Source organism: Platalea leucorodia (assembly GCF_965183815.1).
Source record: "Platalea leucorodia genome assembly, chromosome: 2".
NCBI lineage: Eukaryota > Metazoa > Chordata > Aves > Pelecaniformes > Threskiornithidae > Platalea > Platalea leucorodia.
In genome coordinates, this window is record NC_138824.1 from 29,485,733 (window position 1) to 29,503,380 (window position 17,648).

At 45.0% G+C, this 17,648-nt stretch overlaps 1 protein-coding gene across 3 annotated transcripts in view; it reads left to right on the forward strand.

The window, feature by feature from the left end:
* The first annotated feature begins 616 nt into the window (after nucleotides 1–616).
* DHRS12 (dehydrogenase/reductase 12) overlaps nucleotides 617–17,648 on the forward strand; it is a 31,679-nt gene continuing 14,647 nt past the window's right edge. For 2 of the 3 annotated variants that reach the window (XM_082337873.1, XM_082337874.1), the window contains exons 1-5: nucleotides 617–701; nucleotides 1,221–1,354; nucleotides 5,133–5,215; nucleotides 11,885–11,977; nucleotides 13,372–13,453. In XM_082337873.1, coding sequence (XP_082193999.1) covers nucleotides 646–701; nucleotides 1,221–1,354; nucleotides 5,133–5,215; nucleotides 11,885–11,977; nucleotides 13,372–13,453 — 448 coding nt within the window. In that variant the 5' untranslated portion in view covers nucleotides 617–645. Of the gene's footprint in view, nucleotides 702–1,220; nucleotides 1,355–5,132; nucleotides 5,216–11,884; nucleotides 11,978–13,357; nucleotides 13,454–17,648 lie in introns of those variants that run through there. The other variant, XM_082337875.1, reaches the window with a different exon arrangement.

The window sequence follows — 17,648 nt, forward strand, 5'->3', positions numbered from 1 at the left end:
ATTAGCAGGAGCCCAGAGTTTCACGTGTGTATTCGTTACACAAAACGCTATTTGGTGTGGTGCAACACAGTTGTTTATGTTTCTGCAAGAGCTTCCCTTTGACAGCTTTCCAGAGCAGAGGACGCAGGCCCAGGTCCCGTGGCGCTGCTCCCCATTCCCCAAACACGACACCCCGTTCCCAGCTCGGGCTTGGGTGACAGGGGCACCTGCCCCGGGCAGGTGCCCCGGGAAACTCCCCTTCACCAGGCACTGCAGCCTCCAGCGCGGTCGGGCCTAACTGCGGCGCTCGCCACAACGCCCCGCTGGCTGCAGGAACCCAGGTCGGGTGGCTAAAAGCAGCCCCCTTTCCTCGCTGGCTAATGAAAAAAGCGGGGAAATGGAAGGCATAAGAGAAAACAACCCACAAACCGCCGTGGGGGAAGGAAGGGGCACAACCCCCCCCCCCCCCCCCTCACAGACAGACACGAAACCCGCCCTCGCACCCCGCCTGCGGCCAGCGGGTAATGGCGGCGGGCGGGGCGGGGCGGGGCAGGGCGGAGCGGGGCCGCCCGCGGCCCTCACCTAAGGGCGGGCGGGCAGGGCTGGGCCGGGCGCCTTATGTAAGGGCAGAGGCGGGGCCAGTGCCGCTGTGGCGGCGGCAGCGCCATGTCCTGGTACCGCAACGCCGTCTGGTTCGTGAAGGGGCTGCGGGAGTACACGAGGTACGGGCGGCGGCTGCCCCCGGGGAGCGCGGCGTGGGGCGGCGGCGGCGGGGCAGGCGCTGCAGGCGCTGCGGTCAGGCTGGGGGCGTTTCTGTGCGTCCGCGGGCGTTTAACCCTTTGGAGGTGGTGTTGGTTTCATATTTTTAATGGAAGCCTCCCCGCCCCTGCCAGAGCGGACAAATTTCAACGCCTGATCTGCGGGGGCTGCCCGGCGGCGCCGCCTGGGCCCGCCGCGGGCCCTCTCGGGCAGCCGCCGCGGGGCTGCAGCCCGGCCGCCTCCCGAGCGTCAAAGTTTGGGCCCTGTGGCTTGTGGCGAGCAAGCGCCTTGAATCGTTGCTACACCGCGCGTCGCAGTGTCGCTGGCCCTGTACGTGGCCCGTCCCGCGAGTACCGAGAGTGATGGGGAGAGGGGGGGTGTTAGCGTATGCCGAGCTGTGAGGGGAGAGCGCTGTTCGACCCTCCCCTGTGGTTTTTGGAAGTACTCTTCTAGTTTCTCACAGGTGTCTCTGATTTATTCAGGAGCGGCTATGAGTCTGCTTCCAAGCACTTCAATCCAGCCGACGTGGAGGTGAACGTGGCTGGAAGATCCTTTCTGGTCACCGGGGCAAACAGTGGCATTGGCAAGGCCACGGCCAAGGAGATAGCGAGGAGAGGTGAGCCGGGCTGTCATGAGGAGCTCCGGGGGCCGTCACAGCGGAGGTGGAAGGAAGCAGCAGTGGCCTTCCAGCGCAAACACAAAGACGCGGCTCCCTGGGATGTGGGATCAGGCGTGTTATTTTACAGGGCTGTTAGGGCGGGTTCAAGGTTTAAGCATGATCAGTGCTGTGAAAACTGGAATAATGAAAGAGCATTAGTGGAGAGGATCTGCGAAGTGTTTCTCAAGTGCATGTTTACCAAAACTTATCTGTGTTATGGTGGCATCTAAGGATGTTGGTGACAGATCGGGATCTGTTTAAGGCTGATTTGGTACAAGTAGCAGCCTGGCTGAATTTGGACTGTTTTGAAGAACTTAGAGATGTATCATATGATAAAAGAAAACAATTGGCTTTGCTAAACTGAGATGGGAGAGTATAAAAGAAACAACATAGTTGTTCTTGATCTTCATGATAATAACCTGGAGTTTGTGCCCTATAACAGATTACATGCAACCATTTTTTCTGTTGTTCTCTGTAAGCAAGGAGATGGTATGAACTGGAACTAGCTACTGTTGAAGGATAAACCTAATCCCTTTCAGAGTTGACAAAATAATTCCTGTTGTGCAAGAGTGATAGGACTTTTGGCATGTAGAATAAAAGGGAGGAGCTTGTGGCTCTTTGCTCTCTCTTTGCCTGCTTAGGTTTCATAACTATCTTATGAAGGAAAGTGGTGACTCGGTTAAATTAAACTAATTCAAAATTATTAGCATCAAAGAGCCTTTGGGTTAAAGATCCCCATCAGTGCCAGTATGTGATTGATTTCAGGTTCCCACTACTGCCATTATGTATAATAGCCTTATGCAAGTATTGCTTTGTCTGGTGACTGTTTTGCTTACAAATGGATATGCCTGCCAGGTTTTGCAAGCTGTCAAGCTGACTGGATCTGCATAGGATTTGGTCACCATGGCTAGTGTTTGGAGCCTAAAGAACAACCTTGGTCTCAGACCGCTTGTCTGATACCTTGCGTGGGTGTTGCTGTGCATATGAAGTTAGAATGAATTAACAGTGTCTTCCTGAGCCTGTCCTTGCACATGTTGCTCTGAAACTCAGTCAGCTGTTGGGGATCTGGCTTCTAGTTGAATCTCTTCAGTACACCATGACAAGAAAATAAGGAATTCGGACTCAGCAGAAGAATAATCAAGCTACGTTGGCTTTACCTTCAAGCACTTCAGAGCTTTGTAAATAATGGTCTTGATGACAGTTTCTTTAGCCCGAGTTCAGCTTTTCTCTGAATTGGTCTTATGGGTATTGCAGATTTGGGCTTTCCTGTATGTCTTGTGAACTGCACTTCCAGTTTGATGCAGTCTTCTCCCAACCACTCTGACAATTCCCCTGTGTTGTTTAAGTTCAAATAATTTCAATCTTTGTCATGGACAATGTATTTATATCCCTTTCCTAGCCCATAGGTCACACCAGAACTTCCCTCTCTCCTTAACAGCCAGAAAAAAGTTCATATTCAAAGCCCTTAAAACCCACCTGTTTTCATTGAATGTTTTCTACTGCAGACTATGAGAATGTTCCTGATCAGCTTGCAGGCCAGCTACTTCTTCCACGTGTTTAATTTGTATCTGCACGCGTTAACTTGTGCTGTCCCCTGTGTTTTGGGAAGAGCTCCTTAAATATCTGCAAATGTACATCCTTAACTGCCCTAAGATCTATAATTAAAGCCCGCCTTTGCTGTGAAGCCTGCAGTCACTGTGAGAATGGCCAGAGGCGAGCACTGGACACTGCCCCTTCTGATTGAAATCTGCTCTCCCTGGGGCAAAGACTGTCTTTCGTTCTGATCTGTATATATTCAGTGCCTGCCTGTGCACAGTCCCTTCCATGCATGGTATATGTGTAACACAGACTGAAGATGAACCTGTATCGATTAGTGTCACTTGTATGATTATCCCAGATTCGGGAGTTTCCCACTGCTTCCTGCAGTTGTGCACTTGGTAAAAGTAACCCAGCCAGCTCTGGCAGCGCAGTGGAGGAATCAGACTCTGTTAGAAAATTTCAGAAGAATCTTGAAGCTTCTTGGCATGCAGCTGATGCAGGCAACTATACTGGCTCTAGTAGTGCTCAGTGGAAAAACCTCTCTCATAGACCGAAAATTTCATTATCGGACCCCACACTGGGCTGTGCAGTGTGTGACTGCTCTATCCCTAGGGTAGACTTGGTGTCTTGCATTTGGGTTCTGGGCACTAGAAGAGTGACCTAGCACTGTTGTTTCTATTAATAATCCTTTGGGATTACATTGCTTGAGCCTTCTAGTGGTGGACTGCTAGTAACCCCTAAAACACCTTTAACAATAGGTAAAAGTAAAGAGTGCAGGTACTCCTGTGACTGAGATTAACACGTTACTTGTAATGATCAGAGAATGCAAAGCATAAAAATAAAAAAGAATTATGCCTACCTGTACTTTAGTCCTGTTTTTGAAGGCTCTCTTTAATGTGGCTAAGCTATGAGGTCACGATAAGTATCCAGGCCTTCGAGAGGAGCCTGGCCCTGCATGTTCCTTTCATAGAAAAGTTAGTTGGAAGGGACCTCTAGAGGTCATCTTGTCCAGCATCCCGCTTGAAACAAGACTGTTGCCAACACTAGATCAAACCAGCCATTGCTTTTTCTTGCTGGACCTTGAAACCTGCAAGGATGGAAATTATGCATCCTCTTGGGACAGCCTGATCTATAAATAGAATATAAATTCTTTCTAAAGAAGAAAACTAGTGAAAACTCTTTCTTAATGCCTGACCTGAGCCTCCTAAGCTGCAATTTGTGGTCATGGTCCTTGTCATATCTCCCACTGCTGAGAAGAGTCCTGATATCTGGCTTTTTTATTTCCTTTTCACAGAGCAATTCCAGTCACTTGTGTTGTTCAAGCCCTTTACTGAACTTTCTAAGGCATGTGCCAAAAGAAGCATTTACAGTACAGATGCCTTAGCTTCAATTTCCAGTGTAGCTCTGGTATTTTATCAACACTAAATATGATGTGCAGACTTGACAGAAAATGGTTTGAGCAGACAGTACCTAGAGTGCAGTGGCCTTTTCCATACATGCAGCCTTGCGTGTGGACCCTGTTACAGCATAATTTTTCCTTCCTGCCTGCCTTTGCAGAGACCAGAGCCAAGCAGAAATCTTCCAGCTTTCTTATTGTATCCACTCCTAAGGTGTCCTAAACCTTTTGTTTGACGGACCTTTACCTCTGTCTTTTAACAGACCCTGTTGGAATTCTTGGTATGTCCAGTCTGCCTGATGGCACTGCTGGGTCGGTGCCTTTTGTGGGGAATTTGTCCCTGAGAATGGCCCAAGGCTGGTGGATCTGGGATTGCTATGGGGTGCCGTGGCCCTAACCAGCTTCCTGCTCCCAGCTCATCAGCAAATGGCATAGAAGCCCTGAGAGCTCCACAGACCTGAGCTTCAGCAGCGGTGATGAAAAGCCACTGCTCTTGGCAGCAGAGAAGTGGGACTGTTGGCTGTGCACAGCTCAGGAATGTTCTGTCTGCTGGGAAGCTCCCATGGTATTTCGGTGACCATCTGACCAGTATTGCCACTGCTACCAGCAGGCTACAAATTTCCCACAAACTGGAAAGTGATCACAAAAGGGTTTTTGTTTCATTTGGGTTGTATCAAAAACTAACCCTAAACAAGACCTGCAAATTGCACGTTGCTTCCTGGCCCTCCTTCTTTGCTGATGCCTCCCCCAAACACAGTTAGTAATTAATTATCAAATGTGTTTCTTGTCGAAATCCACCAGGTGGCACGGTTCATCTGGTTTGCCGAAATAAGGAACGGGCTGAGGATGCCAAAGGAGAAATAGTGACAGAAACGGGCAATCAGGTGAGTTGTTTTTCAGTCTTTTGTTTACTCTTAGAAAGACTGTTAATACTAAAGACCTCAGAGGCCCTGAGATATTCTGTTTCGTCATTTTGCTGTTGTGTTTTCAATAGTATTTTCATACGGACATGGAAACATCTGGTAGTTTATCATCCATATGGTTTGAAGTGATTTAATTTCACTAGGTGATGTTTTCTGTGATTAATAACATCACCACCAGCATGCTGTTTTATATAATGTTTGCTGTCGATATGTTTTGTGATGTCCTACTTACTATTCCTAACCATGTGTCTGAGGCTTTTAAAAGTTAATGCATTGCAACACCCTTGCAACAACACTTATGAGTTTACAGCATTGGAGCTGAAGGTTTTATGCGTCTGAATAACATGCTCTTGATTTGCGAAGGCTGGCTGCTCTGTGAAGGCCTGTGTGTGGTCCTAATGCCATGCTGTACAGAATTTTCCATCTCCTTTTCTTATAATATCTCTTCCTTACCTCCTCCTTTCTGTTACAGATTCTTTTTGCTTCTGCATATATCACTCTACAGTATACCCCTGTAGCTGTCACTGTTGCTTTTGCTAATGATTCAGGATGGTGTGCTTATGGAGAAGTACAGTCATTGTCTTTCTATCTTGGTGTGCTGGTTTTGGCTAGGATAGAGTTATTTTTCTTGATAGCAGCTCCTATGGCGTTATGTTTTGGATTTGTGACCAAAACAGTGTTGACAACCCATGTTTTAGTTATTGCTGAAGAGTGCTTGCACAGCATCAAGGCCTTTTCTGCTTCTCACACTGCCCCACCAGCGAGCAGGCTGAGGGTGCACAAGAAGTTGCGAGGGACACAGCCAGGACAGCTGACCCCAGCTGACCAAAGGGATATCCCATACCATGTGATGTTGTGCTCAGCAATAAAAGCTGGGGGAAGAAGGAGGAAGGGGGAACACTTGCAGTTATGGTGTTTGACTTTCCAAATCACTGTTGCACGGGATGAAGCCTGGCTTTCCTGGGGATTGCTGAATGCCTGCCTGACAATGGGAAGTAGTGAATGAATTCTTTGTTTTGCTTTGTTTGCACACACAGCTCTGCTTCACTTATTAAACTGTCTTTATTTCAGTCCATGAGTTTTGTCTGGTTTACCCTTCTGATTCTCTCCCCCATCCCACTGGGAGGCGAGTGAATGAGTGGTTCTGTGGGGCTTAACTGCCTACTGGGGTTAACCCACAACACTTGGACGGAGTGCCGTCTTCATTTTAAATAGTGACTTGGCTCTTGAACACGGTATGTTGATTCTAGTAATAGTTTTTAACGTGGATCAAAAATTCTGAAGACTTTTTATAGTTAGAGATGCCATATTGACTAAATTTCTGCTCTTTGGTTTCAGCTCCCTGGTGTGACACAACCAGCATTACACTTCAGTTCTTTAATGGAGGTGAATTAGATCAGTCCTTATGTAGAAATAAATACTTTCCAGCTGTCTGTAACTGTGTAATCCCACAGCTATCGTAAGACTGGTGATTATCTGTGTTACCTCCTTTTCTAACTGCAGTCAGACAGCCTGGGAAGAGGAGTGAGTTCGATGACCTCTAAAGGTTCCTTCATGTTCTGTTTTCTGTTATTCAGTGAAACAAAAGTTCAGGCAAATAATGTTCTTCCTCTAAAAGCAGCACAGTCACTGCATTCCCACTTTTTGGTAGGCTGCAAACCTGCAGCTTCTGTAGTCATGAAAGAGTATGAGGGCACTGTAGAACTTATGTGTGACCCTGGGGACAGGGCACTTGTATAGAAAGCAGCATTCAGTGAAGTGTTAGATGAGCTGTACAAGAGGCCCTGTGGGACATGTGACTGCACTGGGAAGAGTCATTTTAATAAGGAGCCCACAAGAACATCCTTCTTTATCTCCCTGGATTGCTTCTGAATGAGTACTTATAATAAAATGCTTTATCTGCAACTTGACAAGCCGTATCCAGACTTAACTTGCTCTTCCTGATCATCTGAACAGAGATCCTGTTGTAATATAGGCCAAAGACTTTTTTTTTTTTTCCATCTTCCAACAGCAACACGTGCTGGAGTTCAGTGGTGAAATGGAGTTATTGTTTGGCAGGCATCTGCACCTAGACCTGGGAACTGGGAAGTTCTCCTAATCTGTTAAAGTAGATGTAGTCACGGAGATTAGGTCTCACTTTGAAAATGACTTGGCTACCATTGAGGAGTTTTATAGGGAACAGGCCCGTGGGTCCTTTTTCTGAGCCGACGTGACAGTCTTCAGCAGATGAACGTTGATTTAGATCTCTCTTCAGTCTCTGAAATCACTTGTAATATCGAACATCTGCCCAAAAAAACTTCAGCTCTTCTGTTCCAGTACATAGTGGTAGTAGCTTTGAAAGTAGAAAGCTTTTAGAGAGGTATCCAGTTAGAAACAGTAGAGCAGTGTCAAGTTTTTGGTCAAAAATGAACATTGCAATGAGAAAATTCTGACCTAACTCAACTAAGGAGCTGAAATCCAATGGCTAGAGAGAAAAAGTCATGTATTTTTTATCTGCAGGGAAGCAGAACTGTAGGCAGGGAATAATGCCTTATAATTTTCTCAGCTTCTTCACTTATCTCATTTGCTTGTATAATGAGTATTTAAAGAAACAACTTGGAAAGAGAGGAGGTCCTTTAATGATTATTTGTTGTTTTGCATGAGAACACATCCTCTGCATAATTATTTTAGAACTGCCTTTTCCTGGGATACGTCATAAGACTATCTGTGGTGTGTCTTTGAGACTAAGTGCTATCTAGGAGAAGAGTAGGAGTTGACATGCCTTTTGTATGCTGATAAATGCCACTGTGCTTGTACTAGGTAGAACACAAATCTGCAAAAGGAAGAGAATTACCTGTAATAAATAGTAAAAGGTTTTTGCTGTTTTGGAGAGAGGAAATATTTCTAGCTTTAGTGGTTTGGAAAATAATAACGTTGCTCTATGTCAAGATTTTTTTTTTTTTTTTTTAATTCTATTGCATCCACATTCCTGGCCATAGTACTTGAAAACATTGCAAGACTGTTGTGACATTGGGTGGCTAACAAGAACTTAGCAGTTATTGCAGCAGTTAGCATGGAAGGGGGTGCAGAAGGCGCCCAACTCTCAGAGACAGCTGGAGTGGGCGCAGTGATGCACCTGAAAGCATGCTTTCCTGCCTGGGTTGGAGCGACTGTGCCTGGCATGGGGGAGGCTGGCCCAGAGCTCCAGAGGATGATGTGGCAGATGTCAGGCTGCAGGGAGTGACTTGTACTTCTCCCTCAGACTGGGGCAGAGCATGGTGGTGGCCTCATCTGTTGGGTTCTGCTGTGGTCGAGGTACTGGGCTGCCAGGTGAAGCGATGGCAGGGGATGAGCAGGCTGCATAACCGTAGGGAACAGAAACAGGAGATTGACAGGGTCTTTCCAGAATAGAAGAGCACAAGCCCCACATCGTGTGGAAGGAGGGACGGCTAGAAGCTATGCTCGAATAAGCGATGGAAAGAGACTGCTAAGATGGGGAGAAATGGAAGCTTGTGACTGCTGGCAACAGAAGGCAGGCTTGTTCTCTGCCTGCAGATGTGCATTTATAGGATAGGTATAATGCCATGGTAACGGATGAGGAAGAAGCTCTGTCAGGGGAGGTGTTGGAGACAGATGAGCCTGAACCGTTATTGGCACTGGGAGGAAGTGGTGGGTGATAATGGCTGGAGGCTCCCTCCTGTGGGGGATGGAGGCACCCATCTGCAGTCTTGGCTTGATGTCTTGAGAGGTTCGTCACTTTCTGAGGACTCAGATCTAGGGTGTGGTGGATAGTCTGCTGAGGCTCGTCTGGACCTCAGACTAGTACCTCTTGTTGCCCAGCCACATGGGCACCCATGACCTTGAGGGGTGACCCTGAGCTCGTCAAGAGTGCTTACAGACAGTGAATTCGGGCATGGGGGCTGAAGTAGTGCGCTCCTAAATCCGTCCCATGAAAGGGAAGGGCTTGGGTGGGAGCGTACGCACCCTGCAGGTCAACACCTGAATGTGCAGCTGGTGTCACTTTGGCCTTTGATGCTTTGTCTTTGGCCTTCATGACCTCTTTGACCTCTGAGAAATGAGCATTGCTGAGCAGGAATGACAAAGTGAAGCAAGAGTATCTTTGCCAACAGGTTTGCTAAGCTAGTGAGGAGGGCTTTAAACTGATTTCATTGGGGGATAGTGACTAAAGCCGGAAGAGGAGTAAAGTCATGGGGACAGTGAGTACGTATCTAGGGGACAGCAACATGGAGGAGGCTCTCACAGTTTTCATGTGAAAGCAACATGACTGGGAGCCCATCTCAGATGCCTGTACGTGAATGCACATGGCATAGGAAACAAACAGGAATCCGTGCATGGTTGCAGAGCTGTGGTCTCACTGGGATTAGAGAGATATGCTTGGCATGACTAAAGTGCTGGAATGGATGTATACAGGCCATTTTAGAAGGGCAAGCTGAGAAGACAAGGAGGAGGAGTTGTGAGCCTTTTTTAGATGGCTAGGGAGCCCCATGATCACAGGTCCTGGTACTCATGGAGCACTTGAACCACCCTGATACCTGCTAGGAATACGGCAGGGCATAAACAATCCAGGAGACTTCTGGAGAGCATTGAGGACGGTTTTTTGATAAGTGTTGGACAAGCCAGCTAGAGGTGATTTCTGCTGGACTTGCTGTGAATAGCAGCCTTGGTGGAAGTGGCCATGAGATTGTAGAGTTTAAGATCGAGACAGGCAAGAAGGATGAGTAGTAGAATTAGTCTTTTGTTTTAGGAAAGCAGATTTTGTCTTTTTTTATGGACATGGTTGGCAGGATCCTGTGGGAGACCGCCATGGAGAGGAAAAGACTTTGGGAAAGCTGGTTGATCTTTAAGGAAATCCTCCTCAAAGCAGGAGGTGCTTCCAGTTAACTAGAAAAAGGCAAACCACTCATCTTCAAAAAAGGCAAGCAGGATTTAGGGAACTACAGGCTGGTCAGCCTCACCTTGCTCCCCAGGAAAACTATGGAGCAAATCCTCACAGAAGCCATGAAAGACAGTAAGGTGATTGCGGGGAAGAAAATCAGTGTGGATTTATCAAGGGCAAATCTGGCCTGACCGTCCCGATCACTGCCTTTGAGATGACTCTGCCAATGGACAAGAAGAGAGCAGTGCATGCCACTTTCCTTAACTTTGCCAAGGCTTTTTACATGGTCTGCCATAGTATCCTTGTAGCCAGTTTGAAGGGATGTGGTTTGAACTGGTGGATGACAAGCTGAGTGGAAAATGAACATTTGGCTCAGAAAGTAGCAATCAACAGTACAAAGCTGATCTGTTAACCACTTCTTAGTGGCATCCCCCATGAGTCAATTCAGGGGCAAAAACTGTTTAATGTCTCTTTTAACGACTTGGATGATGGAGTGAAGTGCAATCTTTGTCACTGCAGATGATCTCAAAGGGGTGGGGGGGTAGCTGAAGAGCAGGACTGCTATTCAGAGGGATTTAACAGGTGAGGAAATAAGCTGACATGAACCTCATGAAGATCACCAAGAGCAGCTGCGCAATCCTGCCCTGGGTTGGAGTAACCCCATGGAGCAGTACAGGCTGCGACTAGCTGGCTGGAAAGCAGCTTTGCAGAAAAGGATTTGAGGGTGACAAGTTGTCGCTGAGCGAGCAGTGTGCCCTGGGGCCAGGAAGGCCAACCGCACCCCAGGCTGTATGAATGTGAGCGTAGCCAGCAGGCTGAGGGAGGTGCATCTTCCTCTCTATTAAGCCTTTGTGAGACCACAGCAGGAGTCCTGTGCCCAGTTTTGGGCTCCCCAGGACAAGGAAGTCATTGATGTCCTGCAGCAAGCCTGGCGGAGGGCTGCCAAGGAGAGGCTGAGTGGGCTGGTTTTGCTCAGTGTTAAGAAGAGAAGGCTGAGATGGGTCTTAGTGTAGTCTACAGCCATGTGATGGGAGTGTGTAGGAAAGGCAGTGCCACGCTCCTCTTGGAGGTCTGCAGTGAAAGGATGAGGGGCAGCAAACATAGATTGTAACAGGGAAAAATTCTGACTTTTTTTTTTTTAGGAGTTGTGGGGGTTTTTTTTTGTTTTTTTTTTTTTTTTTCCCCTCACCATGGGGGTGATCAAACCCTGGAGCAGGGTACTCAGAGAGGCTGGGGAATCTCCATCTTTGGAGATAAAACTTCCCTGGACAACCTGATCTCAGTTACCTACCTTGAAATGGGGGTGGGATCTGATAGCCTCCAGAGGTCCCTTCCAACCTACATTATTCTCTAATGCTGTGACCTTGAACATTGCTTTGGAAAGTCGCTTTCAGCTGAAGAGGAAGCTGCTATATGAATTGTTTAAACAGAAGTTTTGCAAGCCTTGCAGTATTTTTCTAGTTCTCTGCTACGCCTGACTGTCTGCCACGTATATTTATCTAAGTAGGGCGCTCTCTTAATAAATTTGGCATTACAAAGCTATGGCTCAGAAGCAACTGAATCAAGTTACTAAGCATGTTTTAAGGACTAGAATTAGATTTCCCAGTTGTACATGTTAATGTGTTTTAGTTGTGTTCTGGAGATAACATTTGTTTCATACTGCTTAAATACTTTTTCACCTAGACAGGCCTTAGCAGTGAACAGGGACTCTTCACTGTCCTGGTTGATTGTAACTTACTTTTTTTTTCCTTTAGAATATCTTCTTGCATATTGTGGATATATCTAATCCCAAGGAAATCTGGAAGTTTGCTGAAAAATTCAAAAATGAGCATAAATTAAATGTGTTGGTAAGTTTGCATACTTAAATCATATGCCTGCCTTTGGAGTGCGTAGCCTATGAATTTGTCCAGCAGATAGTCTAGATTTCATAATTTGGCCCACAATTCTCTGCTTATTTTTTCTCTAAATGTTTTTTCAGTAGTCTCCCTGGTCTGTTTGCTCTTGTCCATTCTCAGTTCACATACACAGATATGATACAAAAAAGGAGAGAAAAGCAGTAATTTTTTAGCTGCATCTTTTGAGGTTCTTACCATGCATTTTCTGTTTGACTTTCATTACTAATAACTTTGTCCCTTTTAAAGCTAGTCCTTCTTAAAGATTAAACCTTTATAGAAAGTCTAGTCTAAAACAGGGCCAAGGAGAGAGCAAACAGTTATGCAGCATGGCTGGTAAGGGGCTCAGTACTCTTTCCCCTTTATTTAACAGTGAAAATTTGCTCTGGGGGCTGTACTAAAACTGAGGCACCTGGAGCTGCTGTTTTGGTGCCTGCTAGATGAGGAAATTCTGATAGAAATGGGAAAATAGCTTTTGAGGAGTAACAGTGAACGAGCAGAAAGGTATGTAGGGGCAGATCCCCTTTCGAGGTGGGAAAGAAAATCTCGAGCTTCCTCCAGAGGGTAAGGCAGAGAAAGAAGCGTGTCTGAGAATATGCTACCTGCACATAGCTTGCAAGCTTCTGACTGTTTATGAGGTTTTACCTTACAGTGCATCCCTGCTGTGTGGTTCAGTGCTGTTTTAGCAATGTGTGAGTCAGGTGGGGTATCTGTGCAGGATTGCCAGGCAGAGAGAAAAGCTGGGGTCCCTACAGCCAGGGCACAAAGTCAGTACGAAGCACCTCTGCTCGTCTCAGGGCTAGCTAGGATGCAGCAACCTGCTGACCTGGCTAATCTGCCAAGTTTGGAGCTAATTCTCTTAATTTGCTGAGGGCGGGAGTTCCTGCGGGCCATTCTACCGCATGTTGCACAGCTTCCCATAGTGAATTTTCCCCTAACAGAGGATACATCACCACATAGCGTGGATGATGTGGGGTCAGCATAGTTTCTTAGATGAGACTAACAAACTACACTGCATACTTATCTTCTAATACCTACTCTAAAACTTGCATATTGCTTTCTGTGAGAAAAGAGTTTAAAAACATGGAGTAAGGCACTAAGAGAACTATTGACTCTTACTGTAATATATCTGTGGTGAGCCATTTCTCTGAAGATCCTTTCTTTTGTGAAAAACCTTTATGATCAGCCACAGAGTAGTGTGACTTGGAATAGCATGGTTTATCGAAACAGCTTGTAGCTTTGTGTTGCAGTGTCAGAAACCAGCAAACTAACATGGACTGCTTGTATGTGTGGTTTTTGTTTGTAGATATTTGTGTAGATTATTTTTGTTTACAGGAGTTGTCTTACAGATCAACAATGCAGGATGTATGGTGAATAACAGAGAATTAACTGAAGATGGACTTGAAAAAAACTTTGCAACCAATACTTTGGGTGAGTATTGAGGGCTTAGAAATATACTTACTTTTGTTACAGAATTATGTTTTTACAGCTGAGTTCATGAGGTATGTATTCCTGCTCAAAGCGGGATCATACCATTGCTATGCCAGGGAAGGAGCAGGAAAGGAAAAGAAGAAATATTACAGCTTGTTTGGAGTGTCAATTTTTTAATTTCTCCATTTTTCAGTTGTTCTCATATCAGTGTCTTTATCATAGCAGCAGTGGACGAATGCAGGTAAGATTTAATTAAATTGATTCTGAAATTTGCTAGGAAACTTCGTTCCAAGCAGTGCTGCTAATGAAACTCTCTTTGTAATAAGTGTGCTCCTGTGGCTTGGATAGAGCTTGGAGCCCATTCAGGTATTTTAAAAGACATTCAAATGTTTCAGTAGGCTTGAACAGTCCTGTTTGATGTGACAGAGGCACTGCGTAGGAAGGCTGTGCCTTCTATAGTGCCCTGGACACTCGAACAGATGCAACATCTAGTCAAGTGATTGAGCAGTACTGGGTAAGTCTTAGGCCCTCCGTATATAAGGGATGTGTCCCATGAACTGTGTGGTGGAGGTATAAGAGGCACAAATTCAGGGAAGCAAATAAAGGGAGAAAGGGGAGATGTGGATGGGCAGGGAAGATGGCGAGCAAAGTGGAAGGTTTCGCCATAAAAGCCATGGAAAAGATGTGAGCAAACAGCCAGCCAGCAGAGAGAAGAGCTGTCTGCTGCTGCTGCTGCTATCTGTAGGGCTGAAAGCTGCACCTCTTGCAATGAGAGATGTGGTGCTTGCATCGACAAACAGTCCTGGCGCTCTCTCTTCCCTCTGCCTCCACGCAGGGTAGGTGGCTTTCCCAAGAGACTGTCTTTAATATATTCAGAAGTGACACGTTAAGGGGGAGCTGTGGTGCTTTGTTTCTGTGTTTTCCTTCTGTTCATCAGTATCTGAGATGAGGAAGGGGGAAGCTTAGCTTATAAAGATTGGGCATTTATAGAACTAATACAGCCTGGAAACCATTGTTGGGTTTTATTCTTAGCCTTTTTCCTGTGTTGCTTCCTTAACTCCTATTTACTTTTGAAAACTAACATTTTAGGTATAAATGTCTTATGCTTAGCTGATATGGTGCATACAGCTTGGGTTTTTTTCTGCAAGTCTGACTACATTAAACTGACAATTAATTTGAGTATAAAGGCACAGGTTCATTTTCTTCAAATTAATCTTCTGCTAATATTCTTCTGTTTCTCGTGGTCAAAATGCAAAATTAATTTTATTTTGCCATCAAATTTCCCTTGGCTGCAGAAGTACAAGAAATTCTACCTTGAGAAATTTATTCACCTTAAATTAGTTTAACCCTCTTGTGGTCTTTCAAACAAAAATCCAGCAATGTGCAAAGGTGCAGTTCTTTCGGAGAGAAGCAGAGTGAAACAAATACAACAGTCTGAACATGAAAGCATGTTTTGGTTTAGTTTTAAACATTGAGAAAATTAATTGCTGAAGAACTGTACTAGTGCATCACCTGAATTAGATTTTATCACACAAGTAGAAGCAGCAAGTTCTGCTTTCCCAGCTGTAAATCAGCCTCGCTAGAGATATACAGCTGCACAGAGGAAGCTGAATTATGATTGTAGTGAACTAGGAAAATGCCTGTATTATCTTTTGTGAATGTTGCATATAGATCTCCTTTATTCATTTGTGTATCACTTGCTGCATGACTGTGTAAGAAGGTCAAGGAGGTGATTGCACATTTGAGCAGATAAGGTAAAACAGGTAAGTCATCCTCTCTTGACTAACTTCTGCAGAGGTCAAACGAGGACTGGGTTGTTTGCTTAGACTGGTTCTCTGTAGGCAACAATAAGGATTAAATTTTGAAGCTTTTTGAACAGAGTGGGACTTGATTGAGCTGGGAGAGGCTGTCTGTGCAAGAGAAAGCTTCCGTGCTTGCAGGTCAGACACACATGAAGGACCAATGCTATCAACAGTGCAGGGTTTTTTTTTCTTCTGAGTCAGAGATAGGGTAATAAATCATATCTGCTGGAGTCATAGTAGGAGAAGGCTGTATGGAAAAATGCATGTCAGAGTAGATGCTGTGTTAAGTCATTTCCCTAAGCACTAGGTACCTTTGGGTGTGCTTTACTTTGGAGAAGTTATTTCTGTATCAGTAACTATCTGTGGTTATAGGTTCCCAGAGAAAAACTTGGCTTAGATATGGCTGGTATGTAGGTTGGCTGTAAACTAGAAAGTAGTCTGAGAGAACAAACTGAATTCCCTTCTCTGCCTCTTCCCCAGAAAAGCTAAAGTCTGAAGGGTGACATGGGCTCAAGGCCCCTGTTTTGAACATCTGCAGTTGTCCCCCTCGTCAGCAGCACAGAAACAATAACTTGCCTGATTTCTGCAGAAATAAGATGGAATAATATTAGTATTTTTTCAGATCTTCACAGGCAAGGACATTCCTTCCATCTTTCTTTGACTGTTTCTACCCTGGATCTTAGCTTTGGTCTAGTAAAGGAGTACGTAGGTTGTAACTGTCTAAGAATGCAAGACTGAACTATAACATGTTTTAAATGCAGAGCAAAGTCGTTGAATTCGGTATCTGATATCTGATTAACATTTACATAAGCTGTAGAATTGCTCATTTAGGTGTCTAAAATGCTGTGGAACTTTTAAATCCAGGCTAGGAATATTTTCCTCTTGACTGACTTGTTAGTCTGTTTTCAGATATTTTGCATAATGGATGTTAGTGTTCAGTTCTAATTGATCATCCGACTTGTGAAACATACTTTATATCCTGGTTAGCAGTTGGACTTAAGGGTCTTTTCCAACTTAAATGATTCTATGATTCTATTCTGTGATCTTTTCTTGGACATATATGGGGCAAAAATAAATGCATAAGTCCTCTGGTAGAGAAGATGAATATGTACAAAAATAATACTGGTTAGAAGAGAAAGTAAACCTCCCTTCATGTGAAACACCACTGACTGGCTAATTGAGGACAGCTCACTGAAATAGGAGGTGCAGAGTCCTCTCTGCTGTTGTTAGAATATAGAGGTGGGTGAAGGTAATGAAAATGCAAAATGCAGTTGATAGTTCAGGCTTTGTGTGGTTTGTTTGGTATTCAAGTTCAAACTGTAAACTGCTTTGAGCAGGCAGTGGCAGCTGTATCTGTGCCAGTGCCTAGCATCTTTAAAATGGGGCTCAGGCACAAATGCCATGTGGCTTGTTGTGGTTCTGTTGTTGCTGTCACATGAAATATCTTACCTTTTTTCCCTGCTAGATCCCCAAGGATTATTGCTCTGCTGGAGCCCAGTGAAGGTGTAGAGAGCAGAATAGCTGTGGAGCACTGAGACTGTAACGTGGGAGCACTAGCCAGACATGAGTCTGAAATGGCACATTGCTGATTTAATCACACCTTCAGTATGAAATTGAGCGACTGACTTGGGGTAATGTGGGCTGATTTCCTGGGGAGCTGCTGATCCTGACGGGCAGATTTTATTTGTGTGTCCTTTAGTTTGTGTGTTGTTGGCCTTACATTTCCTTCTATGGGCTGGCCTTGACTCAGGGTTGTATCCAGGAGCGGGGCAATGACAAGCAATCACTTCTTCTGATGAGACTTGCAGACTTCTGAGTCAACACTTCTTTATTTTTTTTTTTAATTTAATTTTATTTTACTTGTTTTAGTAAAACTCCCAACAAAGACTATTCAGACTGACAGTATTCAGCCATTTTGGAAAAAAAGCTGTCAGCATTGGTAGGCAAGTGGAGGCAACAGACGTGTGTTCTTATTGAAGCACTAGACATTTAGCTGGAACAATCCTTGTTCCTCTGTTTTATAGCCTGCCTCAGGTTACTTTTACTCAACACGTTTTCTTGCTTGACATGGAAAAATGGCATATATGTTACATTTTTATTGCCACTTACCAGCCAAGGGGATGCTAAAACACACTCAGAGATAAATAAATGATGCTCCCAGTATGCATCTTTTCTTCAGTCTAATGTGCTCTCATGTTTTAATAATATAGCCATATACATTTACTCTCTGTGCAAGAAGGGGTAGGGCCAGAAGAAATAAGATGCTTTTCTACCACAGTAGCAGTACGGCCCATCTATGGCAAATTGCCTAACCTGTATGGATATTTGTTAGTCTCTTCCCTACACACAAACCATATCTAACTGGTGTTTCACACAAGCCAGCGTTGCCTGGT